Genomic DNA, 24,583 nt, shown 5'->3' on the forward strand with positions numbered 1-24,583 from the left:
AAATGGGATTTGATTATCACACGCCTGGCAGGTGTGTAAGCATAACCCTAGCTTAGAGCCAGGACCGAGGGCGAGATGTGTGACCCAGATGCTTGCTTCTGCCCCAGGACCAGCCGGCCTCCCAGCATGGTGCTGTCTGGGAAAGCTCTGGGTGTGAGGAGGGCCTTACAGGAGACAGCTGTGGACCCCCAGGTGGCCTCAGGGACCCAGAGCCAGCACCTGCCACCCCCAGACGGGGCCCCAACTGAACCTTGAACTTATCTAACCATTGAGAAGTAACAATCCCTAACTGTGGCTTAAACAAATCAGGCTTAGGTTTCAAGCCCATTTACATCTAGAGGTAGGCGTGTGCAGGAATTAGCTGAGCATCTTTGCGATGCTCATGACCTTTCCTGCAAGGACACGGGGTGGTTGAGCAGGGATCAGCATCTGTGCATTCAGGGCAGACCACCCTTGGTTCAGAGGCAGCACCCTCAGCCCACTCCTCCGCAGCTGTCTCTGTTCACGTCTAATTGGCCAGAACCAGGTATCGGGGCGGGGAGGGCGGCCCTGCTGCAAGGGAGCTCCGAAAGTGGGTGCAAGGGGCAGGCGATCCCCTGATCCCCTCCCCGTCTCTGGGCCCCTCTCCTCCGCTTTCACGTGTTTGCTTCTAATGGCCTGGCTGCACCTGGGGCTCCTTGGTGGACTGTCCACAGGCTCCCGGAGCCATTCTGCCTGCAGATGCAGAGCTAGAAATGCCAGAATGACTGCCTGGGTGGGGACGATGACAGCCTGGCCTCCCTGCCTCCAGGGGACTAACGGTGTACTTCACCCATCAAGGCTCCCCAGAAACCAGGGGAGGACAGAGCTACGGTGCTTTGTTTAACCCCCTATGGGTCTTCACTTACTTCACTGCCCGTACATAAAGCGCCCTCGCAGGGCTGTTCCTGAGACAGTGAGGAGTGGGATTATCATGATGGGTGAGATCAGCCAGGCTCCACTGCCTGGGGCTGACATGTACAAATGTGGGGTTCTGTTCGTCGAGAAGGAGGGAAAAGCTATCAGCGTGGCAACTCATGTCTGCGGGCGCAGCTTGTTACAGGAAACACCAGAGAATACAAGCAGCTTATACTGGCAACCCTCGCACACTGCTGGTGGGGATGTAAAAGGGCACAGCTGCTTTGGAAAACAGTCTGGTGGCTCCTCAAATAATTAAACATAGAGTGATCATGTGGCCCAGCAATTCTACTCTTAAGGACACTACAGGGGAGAAATGAAAAGTTACAATCCCACTAGAAGAGACTCATACGTGAACACTCATAGCAGTATTATTCATAACAGCCAAATATCTATCAACTGATAAACGGATATATAAATACACATAAAATGTTGGTACATATCCATGGAATGAAATATTATTCAGCCATAAAGAATGGAGTAGTGACACTTGCTACTTTTCGGATAATGAAAACATTATGCTAATTGAATAAGCCAGACACAAAAGTCCACATATTGTATGACTGCATTTAAATGAAATGCTGTCTAACAAGGTCCTGTTGTATAGCACAGTGAACTACCGATACATTTGATATCCTGTGATTAAACTATAAAGGAAAAGAATATATTTTTTAAAAAGTATATATGTGTATAACTTGGAGAAGGCAATGGCACCCCACTCCAGTACTCTTGCCTGGAAAATCCCATGGACGGAGGAGCATGGTGGGCTGCAGTCCATGGGGTCGCGAAGAGTCGGACACGACTGAGCGACTTCCCTTTCACTTTTCACTTGCATGCATTGGAGAAGGAAATGGCAACCCGCTCCAGTGTTCTTGCCTAGAGAATCCCAGGGACGGGGAAGCCTGGTGGGCTGCCGTCTATGGGGTCGCACAGAGTCGGACACGACTGAAGCGACTTAGCAGCAGCAGCAGCATGTGTATAACTGAGTCACTTTGCTGTACAGTGGACATTGGTACAATGGTGTTAATCAACTATACTTCACTTTTTAAAAATTTTTAAACATGTCCAGATTAGGGAAATCCTGAGACAGCAAGTTAACTGTTGGCCAGAGGCCAAGGGGGCAGGCTGGATGGATGGGGGTGACAGCTAAAAGGTGCAAGTTTCCGTTCTGAGGTTTTAAAAATATCCTAAAATTGATCTTGGGATAGTTGCAGGCCTCTGAATATAGTTGAACAGAGAAACCATCCAATTATATACTTTAAGTGTGTGAATGGTGGCATGTGAGTTATAAATCAAAAAAAAAAAAAAGCTGCTGCAAATACACACACACAGAGAAAGAGAGGAAAACACCCTCGATTCCACCCACCCGGAGTGAACCACTGTTAAGACCTCCAGGCCGGGAGATACTTTGTCTTAGCTTCTTTTTACTCACACTTATGTCTCACCGACGTAGCCTCCCAAGGGAACCTGCTAAGGATTTCAAGCGAGGAGGATTTTCAGCAAACACTCTGAAGCAAATGCATCCAGTTTATTAGGAACACCAAGCCTCACACTTTTCCTGATCCAGACTGTCCTTTGTCTATTTGCTTTCCCCTGATTTGTCACCCAGGTCTCTCATCCTTGGGTTCCCCCAAGAGGCAGGTCCATCCCTCCAGCCCCATTTCGTAACCAAGGCAACTGAGTGCAAGTTTTATTCACACCCGTTCTGATTTCTTCCCAGCTCCTAAGCCTGGGGCTCAGAAGATGTCATGGGTGAAAAGCTGGGAGCTGCCAAGGGAGCCAGGACAGAGTGAAGGGGAGCATCCGATTTGGTCCCCAAACACCCATCCAACTTGGAGGCAGAAAGTGGGACATGATGCGCTCAGGAGGACCGTTAGGTCTCTTTGAGGGGTCCCTGCCGCTGACCTGCTGCTCTCCATGGGGAAAAAAAAAAAAAGCCTGGGCGGGGGGTGGCAGGCCTGTTTGCACTCAGGGCACTTAGTGCAGCCAAGCTGAGCTGCACTGTTCAAACAGACTCCCCAGCCTCCGAACACCTGTGCCGCCAGGGAGGGTAAGGCAGGCAGGAGGCCAGACCAGGTCCCCGGGCGCTTCCCGCCTCTGTTTCCACAGCCGCCCCCACGGCCCTGGCACAGTCCTGGGCCTGCCATGCCCCGCACCGGGCTCTGCAGCCGCTGGGGCGGCCGGGTGCTGCCCCTGCTCCTGGCCTACGTCTGCTACCTGCTGCTCGGCGCCACCATCTTCCAGCTGCTGGAGAAGCAGGCAGAGTCTCAGTCCAGGGACCGGTTCCAGTTCGAGAAGCTGCGCTTCCTGGAGAACTACACCTGCCTGGACCAGCAGGCCGTGGAGCAGTTTGTGCAGGTGGAGGGGAGAGGCTGATGTGGGATGGGGGTTGGGGAGGCGGGGTTGCAGAATGCAGGCGCAGAGCCACCACCGATGGCTGAGGCCCCATTTGGAAGCCGAGCGTGATGGGAACAGAGAGCCAGGGGAGACCTGAGGTCGGAGTCTGGCCCCGGGGTCTATAACTGGATTGCTGTGTGATATTGGGCAAGCCACTTAACCTCTCTGGTCCCCTTCTAGGTGAGGAGAATAGTCTTATATGTGCCGCAGACGTTTGAGAGCTGATTGAAAGCTCTTTCCAGGCTGCCACTTGCTGCATAAATGTGAATCGTGTGTCAGGGCTACCAGCACGGTGCACACTTCCGCCCCCACACTCCTCGCTTCCCCTTCCTCAGCTCCAGGCAGCTTCTTCCTCTGCCTTCCCACTAGCTCACCTCCCCCGGCCCTGGGCTGCTGACCACACTGTGGGTGGGAGACACAGATAAAGGTCAGGAGCAGCCACCACGCCGGCCGCCAAGGACCTGGGCTTGATAAGCAACAGCCAGGGTGACTGAGCCCCACCCCTCTGGTGCCCACGGGGCATCTCTGGTGATGGATGGGTCACCCCTGCTTGGATCCCTTCTGTAGAAACTATGGGGCCCCAGTCCCCTCTCTCCCGGAAACCAGACAAAACCAAGGTGTTGTGGGGGAGGGTGAGACCAGGGGGTCCGGTGGGGGACAACACCCACCACAAAGGAGCAAGCCACGTGCAGATTCATCACAATGACTGGTCTTTATTGAGTGTTTATAATGTGCCCAAACAGCAGGGAGCAGGGCCATCACAAGGGGGTCAGACCAATACTGGTCCATCCCCTGGGGCCCAGTGTTTTCTATGTGTTTCCTCATAATTACCTATTGCCACCACTCTCTCAGATTTGCAGGTGGGGACTGGGCAACAGAGAGGTGGGGTATGTTGCCCAGAGCTGCGTAGTTAATGGCAGAGGCAGAACTCTAACCCAAGCCAGCTGCTCCTCGCCACACAGCTTAACATAAGTGCAGGGGGCAGCTCTCAAAGGCTGGGCCCTGGCCTAGCAGCATCAGCCCTATGTGGACGCTCCTTACAAAGGCCACCCCTCAGGTCCCACCCCAGACCTCCTGAGTCAGGAACTCCAGGGGGCAGCCAGGGCAACAGGCTGTGTGTTAACAAGTCCTCAGGCCACACTGATGGACCCCCAAGACTGGAGAACAGCAGGCCTTGAAGATGAGATGTGGGCTGGCTGGTCAGAGAACTTTCCAGAACCGTGAGAGGCCCTTTCTCCCAGGAAAAGGGGCTTCTGGCCTCAGGTTTCACTTCCTCGCTCCCCAGCAGCACAGGGCTGGGACCATAGCACCCCAGTCAGGGGTGAGAAGGGCTCAGGATGGGGAGTAAGGCAAAGGCCCTGGAACCCCTCCACCCTCAGCTCCCGGTTCGAGGCAATTCCTGGAGCTGCAGAGGGCGCAGGGGAGGGACTGGTAGCTGGTATGTAATTAAAGGTACAGGCTTGACTACAATCCTGAGGGAGGTGCCACTGATGAAAGGCCCCCAGACCTCCCCGGGGGTCCTCAGCCTCCTTGGCAGGGACCCTCACTTGCCAGGGGATGTCCAACTGAGAGGCAGAAGAATGCCAGGTAAGATTCCCAAAGAACACACATAACAGTCATCGCTCGGTGTCCGCGCGGGATTGCTTCCAGGAACCCCAGGGATGCTTTCCGTATCTGCCAGTGTGAACCGCGCTGGTGTGAATCTCCTGGATACAGAGGGCCTGCTCTACTGTTCAGATGACAATAGGGGGAGCGGAGCTATAACAGTAACAAAAACAGTATTGAAGACCGACACCATCAGGAAACTTGCCCGGGGTGCAAGTCTGCCTTTCTCACCTGGGCACGGGGATTCTTAGAGAAGAATAGACAGTCCGCACTGGGAGCCCCACCCCCAGCACCCTCCGCATTGCGGCCCCTCCTCCGCAGGATGGAGACCCCCAGACTGGAGGAGGGGACAGCCGGATCTTAGGGCCAGTGCTGCTCCCATGGGTTAGGGTCTCTGGGGAGCAGGCGTGTTCTGGAATATTCGGTCTGGCCTCTCTGGATGAGTGGGAAAGAGAAAGAGGCCAAGGTTCACATGAGAAGAGGCCAATTCTGCCAAAATGAGGAGAAGCAGACAGCCCCGGTCACGACATCCAGACTAGCCTGGCCCTCACAGGGGTCACCCCCAGCCCCTGCAGAGCTTGCTCACCCATCCAGCGGGGAAATGGTTCCCACAGGCACTGGAGGCTGGAGCTTTCCCCTCCCCACCACCTCCCTCTGGCCTTTGGGGCTCTACCAGGTGGCCAGACTGCGCAGCTACCCTGGAACAATTCACGGCTACAGGGGAGGAGTTTGGGAGCAGATGGGGGCAGGTGCCCCGCCCACCTCCAAGAGGGCTTGGCAGGGGACAGAGGGGCTTAGGCTTGAGTCTGCAGGATTCAAGTTCTATAAACAACAGCATGCACACACGTGCAACATACGGCACCCATGCACACACCACATGTATACAACACACCACACATATACACCACCGACACACACACACACACACACACAGAGACCTTTGCCCTGGCCTCTGATGGAATTTCTCCTATAGACCTGGGACTCACCAGGGGGCAGCAGAGAGCAAGCCTGTCAGCTCACCTGGAAGCTCAGAGAACTCAAGGTCCTCTGTCCACCATCAGCCCCAAGAGAGGGCAGCCCCATGGCTTTCCTGTGGTCCCAAACCTCATGTTCGCAAGCACACCCTTCCAGGAACATCCAACCTGAAGTCTTCTCGTCCTGGCAACCCCTGGGGTCTCACTCTCTTGGCTATAGGCAACATGTCCCACCTGGATGACTCCATAAGTAGTCTGTCCCCTTGGAGCCATCTCCCCTCCACTAGCCACACTTAAAGCCCACACCACACTCAGCCCTTGGCCAGCGAAGCAGGAAGTGAGCTTGGAATTCAGCGATCTTGGGCAAGTCAGCCACTTTGAGCCTTAGTTTCCTCTTCCATGAAATGGGAATGTGACTTAAGAACTTCATTAGGTGAAACAACAGGGAAACACTCAGCGGGGAGGCTGGCCACCAGCCGGTGCTGTCAGCAACCTCTTCCTCCCACCCCCTGCTGCTCCCCCTCCTCAACAGGTCATCATGGAAGCCTGGGTGAAGGGCGTGAACCCCAAAGGCAACTCCACCAACCCCAGCAACTGGGACTTCGGCAGCAGTTTCTTCTTTGCGGGCACGGTCGTCACCACCATAGGTAGGGCGTTGGGATGGAGAAGGCCACCCCAGTACCCCCGCTGAAGTTTGAGTTCCCCAAAAGCAGTGGCCGAGACAAGGATGTGGTTTATCTCGGAGACGATTCTGGGAAGCAGGAGAAGCGGGAGAGTGAAACAGGAAGAGGAGAAAGGGCAAAAGAGTTCACAATCATGAGCAGGGGACTGGTTAGGGCCACTGGGTTCACCAGTGCTGGGGACCCTCTGAGAAGCCAAGGAGAGCCCAGCCAAGTGGGGAGGAAGCAGACGTATTTATCTACCTACTCCTGCCCTGGCTGGTTGAGGACTGAGTCCAGATGTATGAATTCTCCAGCACTTCGGACCTGCCCCCAGACCAAACACACTCCTGTGGCCAAAAGAACCCCTCGGGTAGACAGAGAGGCAGGGACTTGGGGTGGGGAGTCCCCTGAGTGTCCAAGAGCTGTCCACTCAGCTGCAACTGCTGTCCCTGTGTTCCCAGGGGACATAGCACCAACAGCATCTGCTCTACTCCCTCGGCCAGAAAACCCACTCCCCCTCCCACAAGGAACCCCTCCATTCCGCGAAGCCCGGTCTCCCCATTCATTCGATTAAGTTCAGTTCCACACACCGTCCTTGAATTCAGGTGACATTAAAGCAGTTGGAGTGGAGGTAGCAGAGTATGAACTTGGATCAGACCCAAGGATAGAGTGGAGATAGCAAAGTATGACCTTGGATCACACCCAAGCTTGGCTCTCAAGGAGCTTCTGATCCAATAACGAAGGATAAGATAAGCACGCTAAAAATAGGAGCACAGGGCAAACTAGATAGCTAGATAGGAATGACACAGAGCACTGTGGGGAATCACACCTGGTAAAGAGGAAGAGGCTGGCAGTCAGGAGGGCTTCCTAGAGGTGGTGTTTTTGGAGATGAGCCTTCAAAGGATACTTACCAATCGAGATCATTCTAGAAGAGGTTAAGAAGAGCGTTCATGGGAACAGAGGAGCTTTCTCTCGCCCCGTCCCACCCTCCCCTTTGTACCGCTCTTCCCCGTGGTGGTGGAAAACCAGCCTCTGCTAGAGTCTGTCAGGGAGGCCATTCCAAACTCTCCCTTCCTCATATTTGCACCCTCTCCCCCGCCTGCAGGATATGGGAATCTGGCGCCCAGCACAGAGGCAGGCCAGGTCTTCTGTGTCTTCTACGCCCTGGTGGGCATCCCGCTCAATGTGGTCTTCCTCAACCACCTGGGCACAGGGCTGCGTGCCCACCTGACCATGCTGGAGAGGTGGGAGGACCAGCCCAGACGCTCCCAGGTAAGGTCCTCCCTCCCCACAGCCCCACTGGGACAGAGTCAGTTGCGCTCAAGTCGCCCAGAAGCTGACACGGAGACAGAGTTTGGCTAGCAGGGTGTTAGGGGTCGACAACCATGGACGAAAAGGTCCAGGTGGACGGAGGAGTGAAATTGTGACGCAGGCTGGACAAAGCCTTGGCCCACCCCTCAAGGAGCTGGGCGGGTGCTGGTGGCACAAGCTGCCCCACAGTGGGCGCTGACGTGGCCAGGACTCTGCCCCAGCCTCAATCAGGCATGGCAAGGTGTGCCCTTGGGCCAGGCTGAAATACACCCTGAGCGAGAGAGATGGCTGGAGGCCACCTGCTGGCAGCTCAGCTAGGCCTTCTTCGAAGGGGGATCAATCTGGGCACACACCTCCATGGTCATCAGAGAACTCCAATAGCCATCTCCACACCACCCACCCTGAACACCCCCAGTGCCCACCCTGTCATCTGGGCCCTTGCAAAGCTATGCAAAGAGGCAGAGGTGTAGAAGGACTGGGGACAGCTCAGTGACCATCTTCTATCCCATATCTAAGTCCTCGGGGTCCTGCACATGTGGACACCAAGCCGAAAGGCATCTCCAACTTGACCCACAAACACAATCCTGCTGACCAGCTCTTTCCCTGGCCTGGACAAGATGTCACACACACAGAGATACAACCCCCGCCCCACAGGGGTGCAGGCTAAGGACCTGACTATGGCCCAGCCCACTTCCTAGCTCGCCCCAGACCCCCTCCCCTGCTTATAACCATGGGCCTTCCGAGCGGACTCAGAGACTCCTCCGCTTCCAGCTGCTGCAGACCCTGGGCCTGGCCCTCTTCTTGGCACTGGGGACGCTGCTCATTCTCATCTTGCCGCCCATGATCTTCAGCCACGTGGAGGGCTGGAGCTTCAGCGAGGGCTTCTACTTTGCCTTCATCACCCTCAGCACCATCGGCTTCGGGGACTATGTTGTCGGTGAGAAAGGGGCAGCCACAGATCACAGGGGTGGGGCCACCAGGATTTGGGGGAGGGGCGGGTGTCAGCGTGGGGAGGAGGGTAATTCTTGAGGACCAGAGAGCCCCTGCTTATTCAAGGGAGACAAACACTTTATGAGGCTGCTGTGAATTCTCACAACATCCTCAGAAGTCACTGGTCCCGGAACCCATCACCCTTCCCCCGCCCCAGGGGCCTCGCCTGCTGATCCTTACTAGGGCGAGACTGGTGGGAACCCTTTTGGAACCTGGAGGGTGGCTGTCCCTCAGACCACTGGCACTGATCGTGTCCCCCTTCCCTGCCAGGCACGGACCCCAGCAAGCATTACCTCTCGGTGTACCGGAGTCTGGCAGCTATCTGGATCCTCCTGGGCCTGGCATGGCTGGCACTGGTCCTCCCACTGGGCCCCCTGCTTCTGCACCGGTGCTCCCAGCTCTGGCTTCTAGGCAGAGGCCTCGGTCTCAAGGAAGGGGGAGCCCCCGAGACCAATGGGCTCCCTAGACCTCAGAAGATTCCCATCTCTGCATGAACCCCCCCAATCCATGGCCTCAGAAGCCCCTCACAGCATCCTTTGTCCACCCCATAGGCCCCCTGGATTTCTTGCCACACCTCCTCCTTGGCCAACCCACTCACTTCCCAGCCAGAGCTGGTCTCAGGAGCTCTCCAGAGAGAGAAAGGAGACAGGAGGGCCCAAGAAAGTGACAGAAAGGAGACAGAACAGGAGACGGATGTGTGCGGAGCAAGATGTGTGCTGCGATCCCCGAGCCCCTCCCTCAAAAGTGACCTGTGGGGACGTCCCTGGTGGTCCAGTGGTTAAGGCTCCACTCTTCCAATGCATGGGGTGTGGGTTTGATCCCTGGTCAGGGAACTAAGATCCCACTTGGCCAAAAAATTAAAAAAAAAAAAAGACCTGAAAAAGTTGAATCCAGACATGGATCATTATGACCAAATCTCCATCGCGCTTCCTGAACTGCCCCCACCCCCCACCCCAGAAGATCTCATACAGGACAATAAACAAAGGGCCGCTGTATCTGTGCCTCATCTGATACGTGTGCGGGGCGTCATCAGGCCCCCAGTGTGCGTCAGGCGCTGGGCCAGGCTCCAGGGCAGCAAGTGACGCTCCTGCCCCCCAGGTGGAAGGACTAGACAAGCAGAGAGGCAACTCCGACCCAGTGACCAAAACCTCATGGCATGGGCAGACCAGGATATGACGTGCGCCCATGGGACCCGCTGGCCCAGGCAGGGACTCTGGAGTCATCATCATGCCTTCAGCAGACTCCCAGCTAGAGGGGTGGGCAGGCTGCCTCCAGGTCTGCCACTTCCTCTTGCCTAGAGGTCTAGAGCTGTCCATGAACAAGGCTTCAGCACTCCCGCGCGTCCCACCCACTTTCCTGAGTATGGCCTCCCTTGACTGCCTCATGGCACCCTTTGATCTCATTACCCCTTCTGGGCTCTTACAAGCCCTTCCAAACCCTCCCTGGGAAAACACCAGCCAGCTGATCCCAGGAGATTTCCAGGAAATGAGCTGTGAGGAGGTCCAGCCTCCACTGGGAATATCTCATGCAGCCTGGACTCTCTCCTGCCAGACTGTGACACCTCTGGCCAGAAGGAGAAGACAGATTTATACCAGTCCATCCCAAGCCCAGAGCTTCCCAGGTGGGTGCGCTAGTGGTGAAGAACCCACCTGCCAATGCAGGGAGATGTTAAGAGACATGGGTTCAGTCCCTGGGTCAGGAAGATCCGCTGGAGGAGGGCATGGCAACCCACTCCAGTATTCTTGCCTGGAGAATTCCAGGGACAGTGGACCCTGGCAGGCTACATACTGTCCATAGGGTCGCAAAGGATCGGACATGACTGAAGTGACTTAGCACACACGCACATATCAAAAGGCCCAAGCTCACCAAGGACTGCAAACCTCTCTGAGCCAAGACAGACCAGGGACCTCTGGACTGGACTGAGGTTAGACCGTGAAGCCGAGGAGGCTCTGGGTGGGACACTCAGGGAAGGATCTACAGCAGCAAGAAACCCGGGCTACACCCAGGACTTCCTGGCATGGAGGAGAAGCCTGAGAAACTGGGAACCCCCAGGACTCTTTATACTGAATCCTTCCTCCATCCTGGGTGGAGGAGGGAATAGGTAGGGGGGCATCTTCAGAAGCAGGGAATGGACAAGCCCGCTGGCCGAGACTCCTCTTGCCTCCCAAGTTCACGGGCAATTGGCGATAGATTGCTGGGATCTCGCATCCTTGGGTATATAAGGCAAGGATGGTGATGGGAGAGATCCAGAGAGGACTTGACAGGCAGCGGGTCCTTGGTAATAATCCCAGGGCCCCGGGAAAATAAACTTGCCTGCCGCTTTCTCTTCCCCCTGAGCGCGATCTGCAGGAGTTCCTCCCACCTGTTGCTACATACAGGATACGGGGAGGCCCTGGGCCGGTCTTTCCCAGCGCCTGCGGTCACCAACAGACCTCCCCTTCTTCCTGAGCTAGGCGTGCCGGGGGGTGGGCACTCCACACGCATTCGAGGCGGGGCCAGATGCCCACAGCTTGCCCTCTTTTTGTCTCGGGGATTGGATCCCAGCTCGGGGTGGGGCAGGACTGTCCCATTCCCCAGCACACACCTCCTCTGCTGAGAAAACGGGGCAGAGGCGGGCGTTAGCCAGAGAAGGGACCAGCCAAGCTCCTCCCTAGCCCTTCCTTTGCGCCTCGGTCTGGGTCCATGGCTCCCGACTCCCGCCTCTCCGCCTCTCCGGCTAAGAGCGGATGGAGAGCCTGGGATGCGAGCGAGCGCAGGGTCCAGGGCTGCGCGATGCCGGTGCCGAGCACATTGCTCCTGCTGTTCACCTACCTGACTTACCTGGTCCTGGGCACCTGCGTGTTCTGGGTGCTGGAGAGCCCCGCGGCGCACGATTCCAGCAAGAGATTCCAGAGCGACAAGTGGGCACTGCTGCGGAACTTCACGTGTCTGGATGGCCAGGCGCTGGACTCGCTGATCCGGGTGAGGGGAGAGTCTGGGCGGCCCGGGCGCGGGGGCGCTGGCTCAGCGGACCGCACGGGCACGGGGAGAAAGGGCACGGTCCGGCTCCGGTCAGGGCACCGCCAGGAGCACTTCTCCGAAATAAAGTGGAAGGCACGGACGCGCGGACGACTGGGGGCGCGCGTTGCAGGGAGGAGACCAGAGTCCTGGGCTGGATGGCCGCCGATGCAAAGACCCCGGCTCGGGCGAGAGAAATGCGCAGCGCGGCGCCATGAGCCCAGGGTTCGGGGCGAGAGGCGAAACCCTCCCTGTCCGGAGAGTTGCGTGGCGCGCGCATCCAAATCTCGGGGTGAAGGCGATAGGGGGCGCACTGACGGGGTCCAGGGCTGGTGGGCCCGACCGGGTCCGGGCGGCGTTAAGACAGAGCGCGCTGCTCAGCTTGGGAGAAGGCGGGAGGGGTCCACCTGGGAATTCAGGGCGCTGTGTGGGGTCGGACAGCGGGCGAAGGGCGAAGGGGTACCCATGGCCCCTTCCACAGGAGACCCACATGCGAATTTGAGACCTGGGGACGGGGACAGCAGAGGGCGCTGGTCTGGTCTGATGATGATCGAGCCGGCAGCAAGATCGTTGGAGGCTGGGAGGAAAGGGGATGCAGAGCGCTCTTGTCCCCGCTGCCACACACACACACACAAAACGCCCCAGGTTAAGTGGAATGGGGCCGAGGTGCAGGAGCCAGGGGCCCGGGGATTTGAGGTGCGCAAAAAGAAAGCAGCAGACACAGGGAAGTTCGGTGGCTGAACCCGGGTTTCTCCGAGTCTGAGGGCACGCAGCGAGGGCCCAGAGGGTCTGCAGGGGTCGGCGGGTGGGAGGATGCAGAGATCGTGGAGGGCAGAGACTGCTGAGTGGGTGGGGGAAGACTCAGCGGGGTTAGGGGAGGGAGGCAGGCAGGGGAGGGTTCTTCCAGGCCTCACGATGGATGAAGGTCTCCTTCGACCCTGGGCTGGACGGAGGGCTGCTCCGATCTGACGCAAGCTTCCATCTCCAGGTCCCTGGCTTGGTCCATGAGCGCAGACAGCTGCACCCCTAGCCAGACGTCCCCGCTCTGCAGTCCGGGTGCCTTTTCTGGCGAGGAAAGCAGGGCCTGTGTCCCAGAGTTGCCAGCCCAAAGCTGGTCCCCAGAAGGTGGCAGGGAAGTGTGTCTGCTAGCAAGGGACAAGGGCACTGGAGCGGAGGTGAAGTCCTGAGCCCTGGGACTGGGTGGATGTGTCAGGCCCGGAGCCCAGCAGAGGACTATCTCTGCTAAGAATCTCAGATGACACCTCCACCTTATCTTTAAACTTCTACAAATACAGACCACCTAGTCCTGGAGGCTATGCGACACTCCCCTTGAAAAGGTGGTGAACTTCAATTACAAGCAGCCTGGCCCCCCAAAATGTGACAGTGACGGCAATGGGAATGATAGGAAATACTTCCATGCAGCGCTTACTGCGAGTCAGGTGCTGTTCCTAGTGTGTGAGCTTGCTCCTGTGAGTCTACCTGTCTCACAGGTAGATGCCATTATTATCGTGCCCATTGTAGAGATGGAGAAACTGAGGCTCAGAGAGATTACATACAAAGGCACGGCTTCAGAGTCAGAGTGTTGGGGCTCTCAACCACCATGAGGACTGCCTCAGTGCAGATCTGTGTATGGGGGTGCTTCCCAAGTTTCTTAGCGGAGCTCTCATCTCTTCCCCTCCACCCACCTCCGGCTCACCTCCACTTCACCTCCTTCCTCAGCCCCCTGTGGCTTCAACCATCCCCAGGAATACAGATGTGGTGTCTCCAACCCAGATCTCCCCAGTGAGGGCAGACATGTTCATGTAACTTCCTGTTGTTGTCGTTCAGTTGTTAAGTTGTGTCCAACTCTTTGTGACCCCCTGGACTGGAGCATGCCAAGCCTCCCTGTCGCTCACCATCTCCCAGAGTTTACCCAAGTTCATGTCCTTTGAGTTGGTGATGCTATTCAACCATCTCATCCTCTCCTGCCCCCTTCTCCTCTTGCACCTTCCTAGCAGCCCTCAAATTCCCCCCGGGTCAAGAGTAAGCGGCTCTGCTCTTCCCTGCTCCGAATATCTGTCCCCGAATCCACACACCTTCAGAGAGCTCTTAGATGTGTCCCTCACTACCCACACCAAATAAGGCCAGAGCCCTGGGCTTCTGAGAACCTCCTCTCTGTGCCTCCTGGGCACTCCGTACCGGGATGCAGGCCAGGCCCTCTCCATCACTCACCCCTGCAGGACTCTCTCCTCTCCGGATCTGCCAGCATCTTCTGTACTGCCAGCTGCCACGGAGCACACATACCTGAGCTTGCCTCCTCTTTACTCGGTGACCTTGGGAGAAGCCTGCCACTCCATCCCCAGCCTGGCTGCCAACCACCTTTCAGTATCCCAGACACAGTCCTCCCTTCCAGCCTGTGCTCCTGTGGTCCTATTTCCCTAAACGTCCTTCTACCAGGAACAATCCTAGCCAACCCTCTAGGAAGGCCCAACTAAAGCATCACCCTCAGCTGCCTTCTCACATTTATACAGAATGCTAATGTTGATGACATACATTTTTTAAAGTACGTATGGAGGCAAAATAAGCACCTTTCAGAAAATCGAGAATCATGGGGGAAAACACACATAATTCTTAATAAAACTGTATTTTGTACTTTGGTACGTTAAAGAAAAGCAATCACCCTCTCCATGAAGTCTTCTAACCCTACCCCCATCAGAATGCACACCCTTCCTATCCCGTATTTCTACAGCATTATATTCATAATAATGATAATGATAGCAGTTGCTAACCTTAACCGTGTTGCAGGTACTTTTCTAAGCCTTTACACCTAATAACTCGTTAAACCTCAACAACTCCATGAAGTGGGTGCTATTAATATTCCCGTTTTACAGAGAAAGAGACTGAGGCACAGAGAAGTTGGCTATCTTGCCCAGAATCACGTAGCTGGGTGCCTAAAGCTTCATGGAGGACACTGTATCAAAGTTAGTTGAGTTTGGCGACTTCACTGGCAATCCAGTGGCTAAGACTGCATTTCCAATTCAGGGGGACGATCCCTCATCAGGGAACTAAGATCCCACATGCCGATTGGCATGGCCAAAAATATAGATAGATAATTTAAAAATTAAAAGAAACAAAGTTAAGTTTGGCTTTGTCGCACTGAAAACTGAGGTCATGTCTCTTTCATCTTCAGTTCCCCTGATACCTCACATGCAGGTCCTGACCAGGGCTTGTTGCAAGAATGAGAGTGAACAGGAGAGAAAACAAATGGAGTTCTCCCAGCCAGTGTGATACCCAGGGCTGATCTGGGCTCCAGGGTAGACAGGGGAAGGAGCTGTCCCCATGCTCCCTGCCCTGGGGGAGGCCCTGGTTGCACAGGAAGAGCCTCCTTCCTCCAGACAGGCTGAGATCAGAGTGGTTACAAGGATGGCTCTGTGCATGTGTGTGTGTGTGTGTGTGTGTGTGTGTTTGGGTGCAGGGGCCCCATTGCCCCAGAGAGCCTGGTGGTCACTATAGCCTCTCCCCCAGGGCATCATCGAGGCATACAAAAATGGGGACATCGTCCTTGGCAACACTACCAGCATGGGACGCTGGGAGTTCGTGGGCTCCTTCTTCTTCTCCGTGTCCACCATCACCACCATCGGTAAGAGAAGGATGGGGTCGGGGGGGGATGGTGCTGGGGAGGGTGGCCTTGCCTGAGAGACCGGGACCAGCTACTTTCGGAGGCATTACTAGGACCTCAAGCACAGTCAGGCCGAGCAGCCTGGACACCGCCTGGGAGCAGAACCTTGGTCTTACGGAAGATCTGCTGAATCGACTCCTGCCCTCCACCCAGGTTCCTGGAAGGTTTGTGAAGTCCTGCTCTGGGGATTTCTGCTAAACAACCTTTCAGGAAGCAGAGGGTCCCCTGTGTAGCGGTAAAGACCCTCTGGGCACTGTAAGGGTCCTGGTCTGCTCAGTCAAGCCCACCTAACACGGAGCCTGGAAGGGCGGCAGGAGGGGGTGCAGGAGAATAAGGGGAACTTGGGAAGGAAGAAGGGACAGAACGCCCTGTCTCAGCCTTGGGAGAGGTGGCCACTGTCAGAGGCCTCCCCCCAGCTCACTAAGGCACCTCCTCACCCCCATCACCATCCTCCCCAAGCCCCTCTCCTCCCCCACACACAGGGACGCCCGATTAGTTCTCACTCCCGTTCCTCTGGCCCTGTCCTCAGGAGAGCAGAGGCGAAACTTGTCCTGGGAGGGTGTCTGGGGGCTGTTGTTTGGAGAAGAAGAGTGACCTAGACCCCTCCAACTCTACACCCAGGAAATAACTCAGTGGGGCTGCCTGATCAACCAGCCCAGCCGCCCTGCCCCGGAGCCTGCATGACACAATACTCACCACCAGGTGGCAGGCTGACCCCACTGGTGGCTACAGCTACCTCCTCCAGCCAGGACGCTGGCCCCAGAAAACCAGGATCCCAGCCGCCCCCTACTCCCACCCCGCCCCACCCCACCCCCTGCCGCCCTTTCCTCCCCAGAGTGGAGCTAAGAAGATGCACCCAGAGGACTCTCTATCTAGCTTTAAATTAGAAAATACTTCTTGGAAGCAGATCTCAGGCTACCCGGGGACTTGGGTAGTCCTCCACCGTGAAGCAAGCATGCTTGGGAGGCCCCTTGACGCCAATGGGCCCCAGAAGGATGAGGCAGAATGGTGTTTATTCATCCTTACACCCCAGGGGTCTAGCATAAGCCTGGCATACCGTGGGCACTCAACAAATGCTGACACGTTAATAAATTCCAAAATACCCATTCCACCAGCATTCCCTGAGCTCCAGAGCAGGAGGGGGTGCTGATGTACTCACTGTGGTCCAGGCCTCCCGGGTGTGCAGGGCGCCCTCATCTCTGAGCCCCACACCCCCACACCCCCTGCCCCAGGCCCACCTGATTCAGAGGTTCGCAGCCTCTCTGCCCAGCTCTACCATTCCAACGTGGACTCTGTCCCTCTCCATTCTGTCCGCTCGGTGTAGCCCTAAAACTGTCTGGGCCAGCTCTGAGGGGGAGGAGGGCCCTAGGGGCTCTGCATCCTTCCGTCCCCCTCTCCCATCTCTCCGCCCGCCCAGGGAGGGAAGAAGCGAAGCGAGGACAAACGGGATTCTCACGTTTTATGGTGCAAACACCGTCCCTCCTAGAGCTTTGGTCTTCCAGTCTGCAGGTCTGGGGCATGACCTCCATGGGAAGGGAGGCTAAGGCTGGGCTGAGGGAGGGAGTGTGTCGGGCCCTGCACAGCGCCCGGGAAGGGCAGCCCAGCTGCCGCGTCCCATCCGTAGCAATGGTAGAACTGGGGCCCCTGAGGATAGAAAGGCTCCCTGAAGTGTCCCCTTGCTGCCCTCAGGCTACGGGAACCTGAGCCCCCGCACGATGGCCGCCCGGCTCTTCTGCATCTTCTTTGCTCTCGTGGGGATCCCGCTCAACCTCGTGGTGCTCAACCGCCTGGGGCACTGCATGCAGCAGGCGGTACACCGCTGTGCCCGCAGGCTGGGGGGCGCCTGGAAGGTGAGGGGGCTGCGGGGGCCGCCACCGCCACCTGGAGGGAGAGTCTCTGGTAGAAAAGGGTGGATGCTGGCAGTCACGGGGTGCCCCAGGGGGTGGGTCACTGCTGGAAGCAGAAGGTCTTTCTGGAAATCAGGGTTCCTGGTAGGAGTGCAGTGGGGTTGGGGGGGTCACTGCCCAGAATGGGGGGGGGTCTTCAGTAACAAAGGGGCATCAGTGGGGAGACATAGGAAAGGCACGAGGCAGCCAAGCCCTTTTCAGGAGCCCGGGGAACACACACTGGTGGAGAAGCCCCGAGGGCACCTCCCTCCTTACCCAGGGGAGTGCTAGCCCTGTCTGCAGCTCAGTACCCCCCAGGCTATCTGCCCAACCCCACCCCGCCATCCCAGGGCCGCACACACCGGGCAGAACTAGCCTCACGGGGGCTGGGCGCCGTGTGTACCCACAGGACCCGGCCAAGGCCCGGTGGCTGGCGGGCTCCAGCGCCCTCCTGTCGGGCCTCCTGCTTTTCCTGCTGTTGCCCCCGCTGCTCTTCAACCACATGGAAGGCTGGACCTATGTGGAGGGCTTCTACTTCTCCTTCGTCACTCTCAGCACCGTGGGCTTCGGCGACTACGTGATTGGTGAGACGCGAGCGGCACCCTGCATGCATCTGCTCGTAGCCCGCATCCCTGGGCACCTGCTGCATGCCCAGCCCATGGGGTTTGGGGACCCAAAGTCCAGAGCACACAGGCTTAGTTTGGCTGGTTTAACCTGCCTTTGTGGTGTGATGGGGTTAAGGCCGCCCAGCTAAAAGTGACAGCTGGAGTTTGAACCCAGCGCCTCGGGCTGTAAGCCACATTTCTAGTCATTCCGAGGAACCTGAGGATCCCACAGGGTCACATATTTTTAAAGCTTATCAGAAAAAGGGGGGCTCTGAGTCCCCTCCCCCATCCATCTTTGGCCAGGGCCTCTCTCATTCACCTCTCCCCCACTTCACCCTGCCCCACAAAATGCCAACTTCTTACTGTCCCTGGGTTGAGGGCCACGTCGCCCCCATCACAGTGCAGGGTTGTCTGGCAGGAGAGCCTGGGAGAATCAGAAAACCCCAGCCTCTCCCAGCCCCCAGTCAGCCTCCAAACTCTTGAGTGTTAGCAAGAAAGAGCTGTGTGGCCCAGAGTGTCCAGGGTGGGATTTATTCGATGGTCATCACCCATCGTGGGCAAGGTAAACAGGAGCAACTGTCCTTGCAGAACAGAGTGGGGTGGGTGCCCAGCAGGGGGCAGCAGAGAGGCGTTCTGTGGGCGCAGGGGCAGCCTCATCCCCCTTCACTCCCTGCCCCCAAAGGGTCACCAAACAAGCAGAGGCCCCCCAGCACCACCACACACAGGCCTCAGGCGGGCTTTGTGCCCCGCCTCCCATCGCTGATCCTAAACCGGGGAGGAGTCCCTTCTCTCCTTCAGAGAAAGACAGAACCCAGACTGGAATACGGAAATGAGGTCCCGGGACTTCCTTGGTGGCCCAGTGGCTACACTCCATGCTCTCAATGCCAGGGGCCCGGGTTTCATCTAGTTCTGGTCAGGGAACTAGAGCCCGCGTGCCACAGCTGAGACTCGGTGCAGCCAAATAAGTAAATACATTTAATAAAAAAAGAAATGAGGTCCTACCAAAGTAACAAAGAGCTAGCCCATTAAGAGTAATGATTGTCACTGCATTTTACTGAGGAGGAAGATGATGCTCAGAGAGGCCAAGCCATTTACCTGCTATCACACAGCTAGTAGGACACGAATTCTGATCTGTTTGCCTCCAAGAACTCTTACCCTTTCCAGACGGCCTCCCATAACCCCCGTCTGGGCCGCAGTGTTCCTGTCTGTAAAACGAGGGGCTGGGCCTGGTGATGGTCAGCGCCTTCTGGCCTGGGTGCCGGGCCCGCTTCCCTGCACCTCTCCATCCCCAGGGTCCAGTGTTGGGGCCTCATGGTGCCCCTTCCCGATGTCCCCCATCCTGGAAGGGACGCTGTTGCTCTGGAAGGAAGTCTTTGGGATGGTTTCCTCCAAGTGAGTCATGCTTCCACTCCTGGCCCCAGAGGAGAAATGTGTCTGAGGACAGGTGACGCCAGCGTCCCCAAGGCCTCAACTGCACCCCAAACACACACAGACACACACAGACACACACACACACACACACTCACTCACACACATGAAGCTCAGAGAATGAGTTCTGGATCTGTCCTCTCCTCTCTGCCCACTGCCGTTTCCCTAGTCTAGGCAGGGCCATTGCATATGGCTGGTTGCGCAGGTTGGGCACTGCACAACCCTAAGCGGTTGCCATTCACACAGAGCACAATGAGAAGGGCACCCATGGACTGGCATAATCTCTGTCCTTGTGCTCCTTTGGCTCTTATGACCTTTAAAAATTACAAGTCCTGGAACTTCCCTGGCTGTCCAGTGGTTAAGACTCTGTGCTTCCCATGCAGAGGCCTTAGTTCGATCCCCGCTTGGGGAACTAAGATCCCACGTGCCATGGGGGCCAGCCAAAAAAAAAAAATTCATGTCACCTGCCCAGCTCCTCTGAAAACCTCAGGGCTTTTCTGTAGTCATTCTGGCCCCCTCCCACCAACTCTCCCCCTTACCCCAGGGCTCAAAGGATGAAACTCAGGATTTGCCCCAGTTTTAAACCCACAAGTCCTTGTTCTCTGAGGGTGCCCTGTGCAAAAAGCAGGGAAGAGAAATGGGAATGGGACCCCTAACTACAGTCTCTTGGTGCCCACTGACCACTAGGGCTCTAGAGTTTGGTCCTAGGTGGGAAGAGCTGACAATAGGCTCCTTAGAAGCATGTCTGGACAAACCTCTGTGGGTTGTTAGGATGCTCTGTGAGGATGTCCCGAGGCCCCATGGTCCCCTGAGGGAAGGCAGGGCCAGGGGGAGGAGGCAGGCGTCTCTAGACATGGCACCCTGGAAAGAGGAGACAAGGTCTCTGCCACCACTGGGGGAGCAGGGGCTTGGGAGGTGGGCCGCGACCTCCACACAGCCATCTCTGCAGGAGCAAGGAGGGCTGATCAGAGGGTCCCTGCTACCCTGTGAGCCACCCAGTGGGGACTGACAGGGCAGGGAGGCTGGTGTGTGGGGTGCAGGCCCCCCAGAGCCCCCTCCCACCACATGCTCTGACTGAGAAGGCCTGGTATGAACCCACGAGGGCCCTTTAAGTCCACAGGGGTGCCAGGCAGACCACGCCCACGGAGTGGCAATGGGCAGCTCTGTCCCCTGCACCACGCACTTTTCCTTCTGCAGCCGTCTCAGCGCCTCATGACAAGTGACCACACGTGCCCTCATTTGCCCTCTCCATGAGAACACACAGCTCTGGCTTGAGGCTACTGCAGCTGGACTGGTCAGAAGAGTATTTCCTGGGCACCCACGTCCAGTGCGGAAGCAGGGAGCTCAGAGTGGAGAGGGAGGCAGGGCCTGGTCACATAAAGAGCCTTCTCAGGCTGAGTCATGAATTTTGGACTCTGTCCTAAGACTACAAGAAAGTTCTGAAGGTTTTCAGAGGAGCTGGGTAGGTGACATGATAGTGCCTGTAATTCTTAAAGGTCACAGAGCCTAGTGGAGACAAGGACAGAGGCCACACCAGGTCCACGAGCACATCTTCCTTGTGCTGGGTGTGAATGGCAACCCTCTAGGGTTGTACGGTGCCCAGTCTGCACAATCAGCCCCCCCGCTGCCTCAGCGACAGCCCCAGAGAGGAGAAAGAAGTTGATGAAAGTCATAGGGCAAGCAAGCCAAGGACAGGTCTAGGATAGACTCCCAAGCTAGGGATCCTCATGTGCACATGTTCTGGAATCTTCCATAGCTGAGAGGGGACAATCCACCTTCAGCTCTTCCCCATGTCTCTCAGCCCTCCTTGTCTTCTAGGGACAGGGTCAAACCCCTTTCTCGGATGGGAATGCTGAGGTCCACCACCTGGACTCTGGGCCTCCACTGTCCCATGTCAGCAGCCACAGGGGCGTTGTCTTCATAGCCGATCCTCTTGTCCAAACGCCGCGGTCAGAGCAGCCCTCAGGTCCCAGCCGCTTGCCCCTCCTTGGCCCTGCAGCCAGCCCCCACGTCCCCCAATTGCATTTGCAACTCAGTTGAGCGCCTTGCCAGCTGCTGGGTCTCCTGCTGCTTACGATTTCAGCTAAAGAAAAAATGAAATCAGAAGGGAGAAGAACACCTCCTCCCCCTTCCATCGACAGGAGCAAGCCAAGCCGACCGGTCCCCGGGGGCAGAGAGCTGGCTCACAGCTGCTCTCATTTGGGACCGCCAGCGGAATCGTGGCCTCCTAACCCAATCAGCGTAATGCAATCCGGGCTGCTGCCAGGCGGTGATGTCAGCTCCAGGGCTGTGCGCTCATCCCCAAGCTGGGACCCAGGAGACGTGTCCAGGCTGGGGAAGACAGTGAGGAGTGGTGGTGTTGGGGCCAGCAGGACAGAATGGGAAGTGGACAGAGAGGTGGGTAGTATACAGATCGGAGACAGAAGAAGATGTCAGGGAAATAAAAGGCCAGAGCTCTGCCCTTTGAACAATCTTGTTCTGATGAGGGAGGTAAGATAGACCCCCAGGACAGAGGGAAGAACGAAGTTATAAGCAGCCTCTTATATATATAATTTTATTTATTTTTAAATTTATTTTTGGCTGTGCTGGGTCTTCGTTGCTGTGAGGCTACTCTCCAGTTGCTGTGCGGGCTTCTTATTTTAGTGGCTCCTCTTGTTGCTGAGCACAGGCTCTAGGGCGCTTGGGCTTCAGCAGTTGCAGTTCCCAAACTCTAGAGCACAGGCTCAGTAATTGTGGTGCTCGGGCTAAGGTGCTCTGCAGCATGTGGCATCTTCCCAGACCCGGGGGTGAACCCTCATCTCCTGCTTTGGCAGGCGATTCTTTACCACTGAGCCAACAGGGAAGCCCTGGAGCAGGCTCTTCACATGACCTACCTAAGCCTCACAGGGAGTCCATCTGTTTTCTCCTTCCATCATTCCCTATCCAGTCCTGATCTGTGGGGCTCCAAAGCTGAGAAAAACAGTCACCTGACTACAGATCTTACATGCCAGGCATGTTACAATATGAACACGTTACGATACGAACCATATGATAATCACAACAGTCCTAGAAGGTGGACCCTCTTATTGTCCCCAATTTATAGATGAGGAAGCTGAGGCCCAGAGAGAGTAAGTAACTTACCTGGCCAAAGCACAAGGGCTGTGAGAGAGGGTAACACAGGGGCTCAGTCTAGTCTCTGAGCTGGGATCTGAAGGGTGAGGAAATGAAGAGCATTCTGAACTGCGAGGACAGCGAGTGCAAAAGTCCTGGGGCAGGAAGGTTGATAGATGGAGAAATAGGGGAAGGACCAGAGTAACTGGAGCACAGCGCTCAAGGGGGAGAGATGTGCAAATCCAGTCTGGAGAAGCAGATGATGGGCGCTGGGATGAGCGTGTAGGACCTATCTAAAAGCCAAGGAGGAGAAATTATTGTCCCCATTTCACAGGCAAAGGACATTCAGGCAGATGACAGTCACACAGCTAGTGAGAAATGAGCCTGGATACAAACCCCAGCAGTTCCATTCCTTCTTCCTAAAGCTGCTGGCAAGCTGCCTTTCCTTTGAGAAAACCAAACATAGAAACAGGCAAACCACAGAGCAGGTATTACACACTCTTGGAGGATTTCCTATGACAGTTTCTGATTCAGTGATCTGGAATGGAATCCAGACCATTCGCACTTCTAACAAACTCTCAGGTGATGCTGATGGTGCTGGTCCCCAGGCCCCACTTTGAGAACCACTGGGACAGAGCATAAGCAGAGTCCTGCAGAAAGACAAAGGGGAATTTTAGGGTCAAAACTCTAGGAGTTAATCCAGGAGGCTTCCTAGAATCCTAGGGAGGTGATCCCAGCCATCTCAGACCAGTTAGGACCTCCCACGTTCTGCTTATACACACAAAGCCATGTGTGTCTGTTTCTGTTTGGGGAACTTGGCCCTGACTTTCCCAGGTCTGCATCCTCTGACCTTGCTTCTCCCTCAGGAATGAACCCCTCCCGGAATTACCCACTGTGGTACCAGAACACAGTGTCTCTGTGGATCCTCTTTGGGATGGCGTGGCTGGCATTGATCATCAAACTGATCCTCTCCTTACTGGAGGCTCCACGAGAATCATACTCCTGCTATCCTCAGAGTTCCAAGGGGAACTTCAAGCCCCGAAGCTGGAGTCAGGGCCTGGATGAGGAGGCAGGACCCCACTCCCCACAGCCAAGCTGCTCTCCAGAGGGGCAGCACCCAGAACCTTCTACTCAAGTCTCATGCTGCGGAAAGGACAGCTAACTATATTCCAGCATTTGTTCCACTTTCTTCTTCAGCAAGAAGATTATTGATTTTAAGCTCAGCATAAGACCGCCCAGACAAAAGTTTACAGATTTTGGTCTTCCGTTGAAGCTAGGTGCAGCTATATGATTAAATTTTATCCAGTGGGATATACAGAGAAGTAATCTGTGTGACTTACAGTGTGTGGAGGGTACTTCTCTTTACCACTCCCTTCTAGCTGGCTGCAACGGTGGCGGGAGCTCTGGCAGCCATATTGCACCATGAGTTGGAGGCCATGTTTGAGACTGGTGACACAATGAAATAGAAGGAGCCTGGATTCTTGACGTTTGCAGAGGCACCATAACAAACCTGGACTGGATTCCACCAGACTTCATTTATATAAGAGAGAAATAAAAATTAAGCTTATTTAAAACACTATGAATTGAGTTTTTCTGTCACTCATAACCAAATCTAATTCTAACTCCAGGTGACACATGTACCCAGAGGCAAAGGCAGCTTCTGAGACTGGAACATATTAGAGAAATCACTCCCTCCCCAGGTGGATTTGCCCCAGACAGGAGGAGGGAATGGACTGGGGGCTGCAGTGCAGGCTCCCCACAGCCCCAGAGACCTGCCAGGGAAAGTCATTACAGATTTGCTGATACCTCTCAGGGCTCCTATACGCAGCAGGCAACTGGTCCCAGTTTGGCTCCTAATTCTTACTCAATCACTCACTATACCACAGAAAAGCCCAGAACAGGCCAGTGGGCTCCTCTTGACTCAACCTGCCCCACTGCATTTGAAGGCTCCAACCACCGTTTGTAAAGCCAGGTAGAGTTTGCAGAGGTCATTTCTGTTTGCAAAGCACGTCACCCTAAGCATTTCTATCTCTTACTCAGGGTT

At 56.0% G+C, this 24,583-nt stretch overlaps 2 protein-coding genes across 4 annotated transcripts; both read left to right on the plus strand.

The window, feature by feature from the left end:
- The first annotated feature begins 1,932 nt into the window (after window positions 1-1,932).
- Window positions 1,933-10,095, plus strand: KCNK16 (potassium two pore domain channel subfamily K member 16). The gene is made up of 5 exons (XM_006074727.4): window positions 1,933-3,294; window positions 6,445-6,559; window positions 7,680-7,846; window positions 8,657-8,822; window positions 9,146-10,095. Exons 1-5 carry the CDS (start codon window positions 3,082-3,084, stop codon window positions 9,367-9,369), a joined length of 885 nt encoding a protein of 294 aa, XP_006074789.1. The 5' UTR covers window positions 1,933-3,081; the 3' UTR covers window positions 9,370-10,095.
- Window positions 10,096-11,408: 1,313 nt separating this feature from the next.
- On the plus strand, window positions 11,409-24,082 carry KCNK17 (potassium two pore domain channel subfamily K member 17). Of its 3 annotated transcripts, XM_025270549.3 has the most exons (7): window positions 11,453-11,836; window positions 15,377-15,491; window positions 15,584-15,694; window positions 16,948-17,039; window positions 17,220-17,380; window positions 17,826-18,000; window positions 23,406-24,082. In XM_025270549.3, the coding sequence occupies exons 1-7, from the start codon at window positions 11,602-11,604 to the stop codon at window positions 23,699-23,701; spliced, it is 1,185 nt and encodes a 394-aa protein (XP_025126334.3). In that variant the 5' UTR covers window positions 11,453-11,601; the 3' UTR covers window positions 23,702-24,082. The 3 variants fall into 3 exon arrangements, with proteins under 3 accessions (XP_006074790.3, XP_025126347.3, XP_025126334.3); XM_006074728.4 differs by lacking the exons at window positions 15,584-15,694; window positions 16,948-17,039 and having other exon boundaries at window positions 11,409-11,836; XM_025270562.3 differs by lacking the exons at window positions 15,584-15,694; window positions 16,948-17,039; window positions 23,406-24,082 and adding an exon at window positions 22,965-23,392 and having other exon boundaries at window positions 11,409-11,836; window positions 17,826-17,993.
- Window positions 24,083-24,583: the final 501 nt, after the last annotated feature.

Source organism: Bubalus bubalis, chromosome 2 (genome assembly GCF_019923935.1).
Source record: "Bubalus bubalis isolate 160015118507 breed Murrah chromosome 2, NDDB_SH_1, whole genome shotgun sequence".
Taxonomy (NCBI): Eukaryota; Metazoa; Chordata; class Mammalia; order Artiodactyla; family Bovidae; genus Bubalus; species Bubalus bubalis.